The sequence below is a fragment of the Marmota marmota genome, unplaced genomic scaffold (assembly GCF_001458135.2).
Source record: "Marmota marmota marmota unplaced genomic scaffold, marMar, whole genome shotgun sequence".
NCBI lineage: Eukaryota > Metazoa > Chordata > Mammalia > Rodentia > Sciuridae > Marmota > Marmota marmota.
In genome coordinates, this window is record NW_026000108.1 from 27965511 (window position 1) to 27981126 (window position 15616).

Here is a 15616-nt window from a genome sequence, read left to right on the forward strand (position 1 = left end):
TATGTGCATCAAATCTTTGCACTACACTTTTCAAATATACACAATCTTTGTCAAACATATTTCCATAAATCTGGGGAAAAAATTTACAAGTATTCATTGGTACTTTCCTATTTTAAAATGCACTATAACCCATTTAAGATTTATCTAAAAGTAATTTATGTAAACATTGAGTAATCTGTATTGTTCATTAAATATGTCAACTTTTAAACAGCTATTTTCTACAAGTGAACTTCAATGCTGAATTCTAATAATTAGTGGATTAAAGATAAGAGCTTATACTTACATCCTTTCTCAAAGTATTATCCCCCTTTTTAGCAAATAGAAATTTGGATTTAATGTTGGTAAATCCTATAAATTAACCAAAACTTCAACTAAGTAATAAAAAGAAGAGTTTGAGAAGTTCTGTGCTTCTAAATTCCAAAGTAAAATTTTTATTTTAAAAACTATTAGTGAACACTAAATTTTTTTGCATCACAATTATTATTATACATAAAGAACAATTTTCATACCTCTGTTTATATATAAAGTATGTTCACATCAATTCATGTCTTCATACATGTACTTTGGATAATGACGTCTAAATTTTTAAAATCAACATTTCTGTTAACTATTTCTGTTAACTATTCATGAATTTATGAAAGTCTACTCATTATTAGTCAATCAATTCCATAGGAATTATCTCTGATTGATAAGTAAACTATGAGGTATAGTTCAAATATTTTAACTTTTCTCTGAAATTATACCTTTTCATTAAATTTTATTTAACGAAAAAGTATAAAGACAACGCCACACAATACAAACTAAATCTTAAATAATGATGCATTATTATAGAGGTTTCAAAGTCTCAATAAAAAACTACATTTGGTAATAAAAATAGTGAGCACTTACAGTTCCAGACACTGTGTCAAGTCACATACAAATATTAACTCACTTATTCCTCCAAACAGTCACAGGAGAAAAGTAATAAGATTTCCCCCACTTTACACAGGAAGGCACAGAGCCCCTGGTTGGTTAAATAATTTGCCCACCTCACACAACTAGTGATGGGAGTCAAATCCAGGCAGTCTCTTCCCAAAGACTCTTAACCACTACACAAAAAAAGACTCCAATACATTTAAGGCAAAGTATCCCCAACATCCCTTTAGATAGTAATAACATTTGACCCCTACACATTTTATATGTGAGCTCAATTTTGAAAAGTGCTTCAGAATTCCTTCAGGAAAAAAGGTAAAATAAGACAGGAAGCACATTAGCCTGGGTTTTATCTTATTTTGTTTTTAGAGTTCTGAAGGGAAAAATTTCTTCAAGAAGCTTTTTAAAGAATAATTTATAAGGCTTGTGCAGTATTATTGAACGGATTTCTATAAACTCTTCCCTTGAGCTCTGGTAGGGCAGGTGGTGTAAAGTTTCAACTGCTTTCATAAAAACAGCTTCACCACCTGGTGTCAGTTTTTGTTTCTCAAAATGTGTATCTTAAAAATTCGTTCTTAACAACAGTGTATAATACACCCAATTTAAATCTCTATTTATGAAGTATTCAAACAAAGGCACTCCTGTTTAATTTCAAACCTAAATGCCAATAGGATTTTTTTTAATTACATATTTAAACTTAACAAAAATACCTTCAAATCTAACAGCTTGCTGAAGAATATTAAGTTGCCAGAGGTTACCAAATTGTCACCTCTAAAAATACCACAACTGCAATGAACCTCAATGGCAAGGTCAAATTTATAGCCTTTATTAATCATGGTATCTAAGTCATCACAAATATACTGCACAATCTTATTCTAAATAATCTAAAGAAAAAAAGAGATAAGAACATATCACTCCAAATTCATCTGCTTTTTTTATATAACCTTGAAGAACTACAGCATATTTTCTAACTTCCTTATTCTCTCTCTTCTGACCCTAACAAGACCCAACATTTTTTAGAACTACTATTCAATCTCTGCAGTACAGATTTTTGCTTACCTAATTACTTATTTTAAATTATTTTATTTATTTTATCTACTCTTTTAAGTAGACACTTAAAAGATACTTAGTTACCCTTTTAAGTATAAGGGTTTTAAATTATGCAGTATGAGTGATTAAGTATTTTATAGAGAGGCAAGAAAACACTCCAATCTCTCTAAATATCCGCACTTTTCTATTCTAATAGCATTTCTTCACTATTAAGCAACACAAAGTAATAGCTTCCAAGGGTATATGAATAAAACGATTTGGGGAATAAAACAAACACAAAAGGAATATTGTATTCAATTCTAGCTTCCATCTCTGCAGACCTAATCCTTTAAGTCAGCAGAGGAAAGCATTTAACATAAAATTCCCAGGGCTAAAAGGACTTTTGGAAGTCAGTTATAAACCCTAAATTTTATTAACTTTTTATATTTTTAAATTTTATTTTTGATTGAACATACTATTTGTACACATTTATAAGCTACAACATGATGTTCTGATTCATGTATCAGCTCAGGGCAATGAGCATATCCATCCCTTAGACATAAGATTTCTTTATACTGAATGCATTCAAATTCCACTCTTCTATTTTGAAATATATATTATTATCAATTATCTTCACCCCTCTGGGTCATAGAACACCATAGCTTATTCCTCCTATTTAACTGTAACACTGTGCCCCTTGATCATATGCCCACTCTCCAGCCATTGGTAACTTGTATTCTACTATCAATATCTATAAAATCAACTATTTAGATTCCACATATGAGTAAAATCATGCAATGTTTGTCTTTCTGTGCCTGGCTTATTTCACTTAACATAGTATCCTCTGAGTCCATCTATATTGTCGCAAGGGACAGAATTCCATTAGAAGCCTGAATTTAATGTGCCACATTGAACTTTTTAAATATGTACAGAGAACTTAGTGCTTATTTGATATACTATGTGAAAATCTATGTTAAAAGATTGACATGCCCTTATTTTATGGAGTCATCCTCTAAAAAATCCCACATGAACCAGCTTCCACTTAAGATGATCAATTAAAACTTCAATTTACTTCTACTCTTCCCCAAACCTCTCTAAAAGGCATCAAAGGATTAAAAAAATAAATATTTTAAAACACCTTCAAATCAACATTGACCAGAGAAGACTGTAACACCATTTAGAAGGAAAGCAGACAAAAAATACGCACTGACTTGGAAAACTTCAAAGAGCTAACTGCTAAGCCAAAATGCAGACAAATTAAGAGGAAAACCACAGGATCTCAGGAAATAGAGGTAATAAATACAGTAGTCCTCACTTATCCTTGCTTTTGCTTTCCACATACTTGGTTATCTGTAGTCAATCATGATTCAAACACATTAAATCAAAAATTCCAGAAATAAGCAATTGATAAGTTTCAAATAACTTTTATTACAGTACATTGTTATAATTATTCTACTTTATTATTACTGAACACCCCAAGATTAACCAAAGATTGGAGGGAAATGTCTCTAACGTAGACAGGGAAAGAAATCCTTCCAGAAAAATTGAAGGTAGCTGACTCTACAGGGAAAAAAAAAAATTCAAAAAAAGTACTAATACCCTCAGAGAAGGAGAGAATATATCATATCCATGAAATGATAATAGTAGGCTATAAGAAGAATAGTCAAAAGAAAGTACTTTTTATATTAAATACAGGATAGTAAAATACAAAAAAAAAGGTTAGGCGATGCAACTGAAAAGACATCCCAGCCAGCAGAAATGAAAAATCAAGATTATTATCTGTATTTCAGGGCAGGATGTTCAATACCAAAGTATCAGAATATTCTAGAAAGAAAGAAAAGTTATAGAAATAAATAAATGATCTGGTAAAAATCTTCCAGGACTGCATAGTATACTACCGTTAAAGGCTTAAGATTTGAATTGCTCAGTAAAAATGTAAAAAGATTTCCTACTGCAGACATTCTTGGAGATTCCAATCTACACATCTCCTGGAAGAGGTGCTATATAATTTTGTTCTCTTTTCTTTACAGCAACACTTGGCATTTCTCCCCTGAGTTAGGTATTTGAGTATGCCAGAATAAATTATATAGCATCATGCATATGTGCATCTATACAGATCTGAAAGGTTTGAGTTTATTAATTACAGCTTGAGATTATTAATTACAGGAAGATGCAGGTAAAGCACCAAAACCCAGTGAGATATTCTTAAAAACAAGTATCATATATTAAGTTTTTCATCTGTTCTGACCTGTTTGAAACACTGGTAAAAAAAAAAAACAAAAAACTAACTTCAACATTTACCAAGTTTCTTTCGTACAATTTTTTAAAAACAATACTCTCAAGCTGTACTGTAATTAGGTCATTCAAATACTGAAATAATTTCTCATAAAACTCAACTGGAAGCACTTCAGTATTTCTTTTGTTGCATGATATTATACGATTATTTTTTAACTAAATTGTTGGCAGTTATCATATATTGCGTATTAATTCAGAACTGGCACTTCCATTTCAAAAGCAAATAGACAGTCAGCCATGTAAAAAGTTAAGTCCAGGTTGTGCATTTTATTATTTTGTTTAATGTCACTCATGACTGAAGACAGTTTCAATCACTATTTAGAAAAGTATAAACTGGAGTGTGGTTATTTAAAAAAAAAAAAAAAACTATAGTTTGATTAGTCATGTACATGTCCTTGAGGGAGAAACATAATTATTAAAAAAAAAAAAAAAAAAAACAACACCAAGAGTTCCCTGCTGTGTTGATGCCTACTACTGATCTTACGGGTACCTAAAGATTCCCTTAATAGTGTTGAATGTAGCAGTTTATATTAGAAAATAAAAACATATTTTAGAAAATTAAAAGAATATCTTATAAAGTTTTTCAATGATTCATTCAACAAAAAACACTAAGCATCTACCTAGTGCTAGGTAATTTTCTGCTAAGGATAGAGTTGTAAACAAAAGTAATGTACATGACTGTCCCTATGGAGCTTATATGAAATAAATAAATCTTCTAGCATATGAGCCCTACAGAAGAACATTGTAATCAAAAAGCAGTGGGGGAAAGGGAGAGTTATAATAATGCTGAGGGGTTTTTTTCTTCTTCTTTTCTGCTTAAGTACAAAGGAGACATTACGCAAGAATTTGAGAGCATTGAGGTCCAAGCCATGATGCTCTCTGGGGTAACAGCATTTTAGCTAGAAAGAAGAGCAAGCACAGAGGACCCCAAGGAAAACTCCTGCTTCCTTACTTCTATACTTAATAGGAAAAAAAAAAAAAAGGGGGAATCTCCTATCTTGAGATCCATCAGGTTAAATTTTTCTATTTGGATCCCAAGAAAGATAAATATAGTGGTTATCGTATGAGATTTTAGACAAACATATAATCTGGCTTATGCTTTTATGGGCCATGAGCCAAATTTTGTCTACCATGTATGTTAATAAATAAAGTGTTATTGAAATACTGCCTTATTTACTGGTTTATGTGTTATCAATATCTGATTTCAGGCTACAATTAAAGTAGTTTCAACAAAGAACATTATGGTTATAAGGCTTAAAATATTTACTATTTGGACCTTTATAGGAAAGCTTGTGGCACCTCCTCTACACAATTCAGAATGCCATCTCAATCAGTGTCACCAGCAATGAAGAATTACATAGTCATGAGTTAAACAAAACTCAGAAACTGCTACTAAGGAATGGGTAATCATCCCTTTAAGGAGGACCTTAAACACCCTCAAAATGGCCCACTGAGACAATTTTAAAAGGGCAAATTTTGGATTCTACTTAGAACCTAATAAATACATGCTTGGAGCCAAACTGCATGTACTTCTTTCAAGTCACAGCAATATAATCATGTACAAGAGCTTTTAAAGTTCTTGGTGAAAATTTTTTTTTCTTCATTTACTTTCCTATTTGCATTCACACCAGTATCCAGGAGAATACTTTTAAGCAAGAAAACTCAATTATTTCCCATAAAATGGAAACACATAAATAAATTTAAAAAAAAAAAAAAAAACAAAAAACTTAGAGCATCTAACCTTAGGCAGGTTCAGAATAGAAGGCATAGAAAATCAAAGTACTGATAAAAAGGAAAATGTTCTAATTCATCCCAGAAGTGGCCAAATATTTTCAAACTTTCACAATGTACCTGGAACTATTTATGCTATTATTTAGCCCAGGCCAATCAGTGTGCTGATTCTTCCCTGGATACCCTCGTCAGCACCAGGATCTTCCCAACACTTAAATTATCCAGAAATGGAGGATCTGACAATGTTCAAGCTCACTGTTTTAAAAACAGTGTATGCCCTAGAACTGACTAATGCTTTTGACGTTTAAATGTGCATTTACCAATTATATTGATAACTAATAAAAGTAGAGAATACACACACAAGACTACTTCATCATCATAATGTGATCAGAAAGAAGTGGTACATAATAACTGATTCTAAGAATTACACCAGTACAATGTATTCAAATGTTATTTTTTAAAAGGATGCAATTGTACAAAGTATTAACCATATTATTACTAACCATAAAGATTGTGTTTTTTTTTCTGATTTTAAGATATATAAATCCTGCTCCTACTAGTTATCAACAGCTGCTTCTAACATTTTTTTATATGTTAGTAGAACTATTTTAGATCAAACTAAGTCCAATAGAAATGAAGTACATTTTCAGGTGAATAGTAGAGAAAGCCAATACTGTGCAAACTTACCACATCAGCTATTTCAACATAAGAGGTTCAATCCTAAACTAATAATTCATGAAAAATCCCACAATCAAGATGCCATAAAACAATTCTAATTAAATATAATCCCTCTCCCAAGATTTCTCAGCACTGTGAGGTATTAAGGAACAGAAGTTTCTTTGTAAACATTTGAAATGATAAATTTGTTTTAAAAGTATAACATTCAAAAGACTTTGAATTTCTGAGCAACAATGAAATATCAGAATATATCAGTAACAGTGAAGAGCTAAATCTAACAATGATATACTTTTCCCTATCCACAATAAGCTTTGTATTCTCAAACAGAACACTGTTATGATACGAGCAAAATCCAAACAGTGTGGGCTGAGTAATGCTAACTCAGTCTGTGTTGTTTTTCTTTGCTACAAAGGGAGACACAGGACAGTACATTTTGGTGTGAAGTTGGAAGCTCACATTAAGAAATCTAGATGTGAGCTCATAACTTTCTATTTTACTTTGCTTTTCAGAAAGTAATGCAGTGCTGCACTGCACATATCCCCCAACTCTCATGTCTAAATAAAACCACTTGCACAACTGCACTGAAAGGCTCTACAATATGAGTAGAGGTGGGGCAGGGGCAGTAACTGAAAAAACCTGGCAGGGTTATAAGTAGATAAATCTGGATTATTCAAAATATGCTAGGTATAAACCAAAACAAATGAATAGACACATACCCTTGAGGAGAGAGTTTGTCTAGCCACCCTGACTTAACTCTTGCAGCAGAAGATCCGTAAAAACAGGCATAGGGAGAGATGGCACTCGAGGAGACAGCTGAATCAGCATTTCCACTTGTTGAGCTTAGAGGATAACTGTGCCTATTAACAGGGTCCGAATTTAATGGTTTTTGAGTCCTGGACTTGGACGCCTTTGAATTTTTTCTTTTTAAACTCTGAAAGCACTCTTCTACTGTGGAGTATTCTGATTCAGAAGCAGAGTCTCTTGGAAGATTGTTTTTGTCCTCTCGAGGTATCCAAATATCTTCTACTTTGTCTTCACTTAATTTCTCCTGCTTGTTATCATATATGCTTAAGAGAAAGAAATGGCATTCACATTTCAAAGTGGTGTTATTTTTTTTTTAACTTATAAACAACCAAACACAGAAATTTAAGTCTGGGAAAATCTTAAGAGTTCAGTTATACCATATCTCATTATTTTTTAAACTTCTCAGAAAAATTATGTAGAAATATTTGAACACTATCTGAAGGGTTTTTTTTTTTCTTATGTATAATTTAATCTTATTCCCTTCATTATGGGAGGCTGGGCACAGGTAAAAGGATGGAGATGGACCAGATTCTTTGCATCCCAATTTAATCATCAACAATAAAATAAAATGACCAGCCCAACTTCTATTCCATGGGTACTATCATGAACTACTAATTCATCTATTTGGAGATCTTACTTCCAACTTGTTGCCCCAACTTGTTGCCCCTTCTACGTTCCTCTAATCGACTCCAAGAATGCCATATTCCACCATAATGTAATAAAGCTGAAAGTGTATCTGACTGCTCAGAGCTTTGGGAATATGTTGCAAAGAAAAATACTGTACCACACTGCCAGCCAATGAAACAAGAAAAGGTCAGTGTATATTCAGAAGGTAAAAGTTGCATTAGATATAATATTTACTGAAATGTATTCATAAAAGCTAAGCGTATTCCTACAACTTTAAGAAATGACACAATAGATTCAATCAGTCATTTATGTAAAACAAAACTCATTACAAGAAAATTTTTGCCAATCTATAAAAAGGATATGCCTAGGGGTCAAATCACATCCTTCTGGATACAGTATTATAAAAAAACTATTACTTTCTTAAAGAACAATTTAGATGAGCCCTTCCACATCAAATAGATTCATATCAAATGCTTATTAAAGATACTAATCATTTAGTTCGAAGTTTTTGTGGATTTAAGGAAATCCACAACAATGTTAGTTTTAGAAAATTAAGGATAAATGAAAAACAAAATGAATGGTAGGTAATGATCCAGCATCTCAAGTCCCAATAAAACTGAGAGAAAAATTTAACTTGGTGCATAAAAATTCTGTTTAACTTCTTGTGTTACACAAATAGATGAGTAACTATCACACCTCTGTTTTCAATGAACCTCTCAATAGAAAGGACACTTTATCATTGTGAACTCTGCAGCTCCATGGTCTTTTGTGCTGCTCCTTCATTCTTCATATTAACATAATCTCCTACTGTTGAGGTGCAATCAAGGGGCACCAAATATTAGCCACTTGAGGCAGTGAGAATGGCTGCAGTTAGGATCAGACAAAAATAGTCTGCTACAGAGTATCACCACTCAATCTACAAGCTATAATTTTGTTATTAAAACAGGTCCTGTTATGGAGATATTTAGAAAGGAAAGCTTTTAACTTCCATCATAAACTATAGTATTATACTATGAGCAAGATGTTTAAATTTTAGCACAGAATTAATCTTCAATCATGAACTCATACCTTGATTTGATAAAAAATGAGTTCCTTGCAGTAGTTGCTTCTCCTTTGACCGTTTCTTCATGAGTCCAAAATTCATTCTTTATACATCTCTTCTGTGGGGGAAAAAAAAAAAAAATATATATATATATATATACACACACACACACACACACAAACACATACATACACAAACACACACACACTGTTTTGCTTTCTTGGCTTGAAGATGTTTATTTATTTCAGTACTAGAACTGAACCCAGGGCCTTGCACATGCTATAGACAAGTGCTCTACCACAGTGCTGCATACATACTCAGCCCTTTTTAATTTTGAGATAGAGTCTTGCTTAGCCCACACTGGCCTCAAACTTACAATCCTCCTGCCTCAGGCTCCCAAGCAGCTAGGATTTAGGCATGCACCACCACTCCTGCCTGGGGATGTTTTTCAGTGTAACAATATTTTACAAAGATCCATAATATCTGCCAGACCCAGGGGTGCACACTTTTATTTCAGTTCCTCAGGACACTGAAGCAAGAGACTACGAGTCTCAGCAAATGAGCAATACCTTGTCTCAAAAGCAAACCAAAACAAAAAACTAACCCAGGGGCTAGGGATGTAGCTCAGAGGTAAAGTGCCCCTGAATTCAATTACCATTACCAAATTTTTTTAAAGCATATAATATCAGAGTTTAGTATTATTAAACAAATGTCTAAATGCTTTAATTTTCAGCAAAATAAAGATTTCATTAGAGAGTCTACATTACAACATTTTGAAGCCTTTTTCACTATCTTATTTAAATCATTAGCTAATTAGTTCAACTTAGAAAAAAAGATGTCAACCAAGAATTCATGTACAAAATTCATGTACTTTTAATCTATGCTATATGTTTTCTCAAATTCTCCTTTATCAAGGTCAAGAAATAAAATAGCAAAAAGAGTACAAGTCTTTGAAAGGAAAACCTGAATAATGAACTCATTTATTAAAAATATATAAATAATTATAATTGAATTATACTTAGGAAGTGTGCATTTGGGTATAAGGCAATGCAAAATCTGGGGAGTTTCTGTGTTTTTGTTGTTGTTCTTGTTGTTTAATTAAAGTAACTTTATTTCTGGCAAATATTTAAAACTCACTATTCTGTATTCCTAAAACAAAAATGTGTCTGCATGCTATTGTTTTACCATAATTTTACTAAACAGAAATATTGCTCTCTGGAAATTTAATTCTTCAATACAATGCATTCTTCAAATAGCTTACAAGAAAATGAAAAGACACATACAGGCGGTAGAGCAAAGAACTGTAGTGAAAAAAATAATAAATAAATAAAATGTATGGGACTAACCTTGGAATTTTCTAGTCTCTGGAAGAGAAAAGTCTCTCCATAAGGAAAGATGGATGATGAATTCTCCTCACTTGAATCTTTTTGGGAAATTACAGGATGAGAATGGTAAAGATGAATAATGTTGAATAGTACAAAAAAAATCATGTATTTAATCACCCAATAGCAATATCACAACTGAGGCTAAATTACACCCGTCAGCCCTCCCCGTAAACTTGCCAACCTTCACTGTACACACACTTCAAAACCACTAATTCTTAAATCGTCATCTCTGTCCTCAAATCGTCATTTCAAAAATCATTCCTGCTAATGCAGACCTCTAAGATCTACATTAATATAACCAAGTACTGCCTACATTCAATAGAAATTATCACTGTGCCAATTGTAATGCTAATTCCTAAGTAAGAATATATTCTAAAAGCATCTTTATGATAATGTTCAGAAAACACTGTAAACATTCACTAACCTAATAGTTACATATCATTCAAGATATCAGAATCCACTTAATCCCTCTAGTACCATGGCAACTAAAACACCTGTAAAAAAGTTATTTCAAAAGGATTTCTATCATCCTTGATTTACAAGATTTACAAGAAAAAATTCTAAGAACTTGTAATTCTTCTAGGAGAAAGAAAAAAATTAAGGGTAATCAATCGCTTGTCATTTTATCATTAAGAAGAATGTTCCTGAACTTGTATAAGCCGAATTTTCAAAAAGAAATAAAAGCCCCTGCCAAAGGTTGATTTACCCGAGTAACAATACAAGCCCTTTCTTGTTACCATGGCAAAACCACTTTTCATACATCTTTGTCCTGTAGCTCAATCTTCCAGAAACTATTTAATTTAGTGAAATGTCTTTGAGGCAAATGCTAAATGAAACTGGTATTTAAATATATATATATATGTATTTACATAAGCATGTGCGATTTCTAGGAGTCTAAGTGTATATTATTTTCTTTTATTCACTCACCTTTTAGGGTATCTGAAGTAACAAGAACAGCAGATAGTTAATCCCATTTTCCCCTTTACCACAGGTGGTCTGCCTTCTCAATCAGAATTTTTTAACACATTTTTTAAGAGTATAAAATGAGCTAATCAATTTATAGAGAATTTAAACACACAGACTCACTTTGCAGTGTCACAGATTTTCCAGGTAAGGTAGTAGCACTTCTTCTCTCACGGAAGTAGCTTAAAGCAAAAGAGAAAAGTTATGAGCTCCTATTTAATACCTTGAATAAAGGATGTGTTATCGAGACATACACTCTTATAGGAACAGACACCAATATTCAAAAATAAGTCTGACTTGAAATAAACAGAATGACCAAATTCCAGCAATGTGTTTTTCTACAAAGTCTTAAAGGAAGAGATTTCATTGGATTTTATGAGGAGTATTTACATTTCATATCTGTAATTCACAAAAAGTAAGTGAATGTATTTGCTCAATGTTATTATACACATAACTGCAGAACTGCCAGCCATACCTCTGAGAGAATAGATTTGTTAACTATATTTCATTACGTACGTACTTTTTTGTCATTAACTTTATACCGCAGAGTACAAAACTGTTTCTAGTTCTATGAATATAATATGAAAAAACACCCAAACCCCTCTTTCAAAGATCTTCACAGTCTCGGAAGAGATATTAATGGTAATTAATAACAATTTGACTTGGTAACATCAATGATGGAGATACACTGCTGATAAAAGAAGGAATACCTGCTACAACATGACAGTTCTACTAATTTTTCCATCTAAAGGGAAGATCAGGACATCCTCAACTCCTCTTAGATATATATCTGCCCAAGTAATTAGAAGCCTAGAAATAACAAAAAGCAGAAATCAATGAAATAGACTAAGGATAAAATTTATAACTCACTGTAACCAAAATTGGGCTCCTTAATATATCAACACAATTGACAAACTTCAGTAAAAAAAAAATATATATATATATATATATATATATATATATATATATATATATATATATGAGAGAGACAGGATATCACTACAAAGCTTTGAAGATTAAAGGGATAATTAGGGATTGTTAAAGAATACTATGTCAATAAAGTAAAAAACTAGATGTAATGACAAATTCCTTAACAGACTCAAAGTATCAAATCTGACAAGGTTTAATCAAAATTCCCAGACCTATCAGAGAAACTGAATTTAGTAAGTAATCATCAAGTCACAAAAAACTCCAAGCCCAGATACTTCACTGATAAAATCCAAGAAACACTCGAAGAATAAACAATAGCAATCCTGTGCAAAATTTTTGGGAATCTACAAAGACAATATAACTGATAACCAAACCAGTCAAAAATGTAACTATAGATAAATATTCCTCAAGACATGGATGCAAAAAAAACAGTAATAAAATTAAGCAATATATAATTAGATAATATATTATGACCAGGTAAGATTTATCAAAAGAAATCAATGTTATTTTAACACTAGAAAAATCAAGATCCAGAAAAATAAACTGAGAAACTTTTAACATCCATTCATGATGAAGATTCTCAGCAAGGAATACAAGGAAACATCCTTAACCTAATAAAGAGCATTTATGAAAAACCTACATTATAACTAATAAAGACTAAATGTTTTCCCCCAAGGATTTGGAGCAAAGCAAGGAGATCTACTCTCACCATTTAAGTTCACATTATTTCAGAGTTCCCAGCCTAGACAATAAAACAAGTAAAAGAAACAATAGGCACGCAGATTAGAAAAACAAGGTATCTTGAAAGGAGAGCATATCTTGTAAGTAAGAAAAATTTTAAAACCTTCCAAAAAGATTCTCCAATTAACAAGTTAGCAAGGGCCCAGCATAAGGGTAAATATAAATAAATTCAGTATGCTTGTTATGGTTTGGATATGCAGTGTCCCCCAAGACTCATGTGAAGACTTCTTTCACAATGTAGCAATGTTCTGAGATAGGTCTTTTGAAAAACGACTGGACCATGAAGACTCTGACTTCATGAGTGGATTAATCCAATGATAAATTAATAATCTGGTAGCATTATAGCATTAGGGGGAAGTATCACAAATTTTAGGACCTGGGACCAAGTTAGAGTAAACAGGTTACTGGAGGTATGTCCTAGAAGGGTATCTCTTGTCCTTGGCCCCTTCACCCATCTCCTTCCCTCCCAACACCCTCCTTCCTGGTTGCCATGAGCTCAGCAGCTTTCCTCCACCCTGCCCTTCTGCCATGATATTCTACCTCACCTCAGACTCAAAGCAATGGAACTATCCAACCATGGACTCAAATATCTGAAATTATGAGCCACAGTAAATCTTCCCTCCACTAAGTTGATTTTTCTCAGGTATTTGTTACAGCAACAAAATACTGAATAATACGGTTTCTATATACTAGCAATGAACTGAGAAAAATAATTTAAAATACAACTCTTGTTACAACAGCATAAAAAAGTATGAAATACTAATTGATACTAATTACCAAAATGTGAACAAAACCTGTATCTTGGAAAATAGAAATGATTATTGAGAAAAAATTAAAGAAGTCCTAAACAAAGGAACAGATATACCATATTAAGGACTGAAAGATTTAATAGTGCTAAGATTCAAATTCTTCCCATATTGATATATAGATTCTACACATCCTCAAACAATATTTCAGTAAGTTTTCATAATAGAAATTAACAAGGTGATTCTAAAATTCACATGAAAAGACAAATGACCTAGAATGGCCAAAATCGCTTTTAAAAAGAAAAACAAAAATTAGAAGATTTATAGTATATAATTTCAATATTTAGTCAAATCAAATAAGTTTTCATTTGATGAAGGGCAGACATATAAATCATGAGATGAAATGGAGTCCAACTATCATCCCACACATCCACAACCCGTTGATTTTTTATAATGTTCCAAAGCAATTCTGTGCAGAAAATCTGTCAACAAATGTGGCTAAAAGTGGATATGTCAGTGTAATAAAAGAAGTGAATGTCAACCCTTCCTTCATTCCATACATAAAAATTAAATTAAATGGGAGTTTAGACCTAAGTATTAGTGCTAAAAATAAAATCTGAAAAATAAAGGAGGAAGAAAAATCATTAAACTCTCTGAGTAGGAAAAGATTTGTTCAATAAGATATGAAAACCAAAACCCATAAAAGAAAAAAATTGAAAAGTTGAACCTTATTAAAATGTAAAACTTAATAATGTCATATATTTCTGATGCATGTCTTGCCCAAAATAAAAACAACAAAAAAACTTACAATGTAGTAGTGAGAAATATAATTCAATTTTATAATGAACAAAAACCTAAATGTGTACTTCCGAAAAGAAGATGCATGAATGTGATAGCCATTGAATAGAATGGTTAAAATTAATGTTATTTAAAGCAAGTCCCAGGAAATAAGTAGAAAGATGAGAATACTTAAAGACTATTGTCAGAAATACAAAGGTGTACATCCACTTTGGAAAACTGCTTAGCAGTTTCAAATAAAGATAGAGATTACTCTAACTTAAACTCCCAGATATTCCAACCCTAGAAACAAAAAAATAAATAAATAAATAAAGACATATAGCCACAGAAAAAATACCTGTATACAAATCTACATAGAAACTCTTTTCTCAATAATCAATAACTTAAGAAAAGCTAAATGATCATCAAGAAATGAATGATAAATGAATGGATGTAAATGGATCCAAGAGAATACCACACAGGTTTCAAAACAAATAAACACAAAGACTAGTAAAAAGAAGTAAATCAATAATAAACATAATGATATGAAATAGTCTTAAAATTCCCATACTGAGCAAAAGAAGTCACATACAGGGAAGTATATCCCATAAGATTCTACGTGGACATGTTTGAAAGAGGTATTCTACAGTAAAACGACAGTAGGAAACAGGTTTAATACAACTGTTCTGATTCTTTTTTTTTATTATTTTTATTGTTGGTTGTTCAAAATATTACATAGTTCTTGATATATCATATTTCACACTTTGATTCAAGTGGGTTATGAACTCCCATTTTTACCCCGTATACAGATTGCAGAATCACATCAGTTACACATCCATTGATTTACATATTGCCATACTAGTGTCTGTTGTATTCTGCTGCCTTTCCTATCCTCTACTATCCCCCCTCCCCTCCTCCTCTCCTCTCTCTCACCCTACCTATCATCCATTCTCCCT

General features: G+C 32.1%; 1 protein-coding gene across 1 annotated transcript in view; it reads right to left on the minus strand.

Moving 5' to 3' along the window:
- Arap2 (ArfGAP with RhoGAP domain, ankyrin repeat and PH domain 2) overlaps positions 1-15616 on the minus strand; it is a 188153-nt gene that overhangs the window by 146379 nt on the left and 26158 nt on the right. Inside the window, exons 3-6 of the mRNA XM_048784042.1 lie at positions 11590-11648; positions 10465-10541; positions 9145-9236; positions 7362-7712 (exon numbers count right to left, since the gene is read on the minus strand). Coding sequence (XP_048639999.1) covers positions 7362-7712; positions 9145-9236; positions 10465-10541; positions 11590-11648 — 579 coding nt within the window. The remainder of the gene's footprint in view (positions 1-7361; positions 7713-9144; positions 9237-10464; positions 10542-11589; positions 11649-15616) is intronic.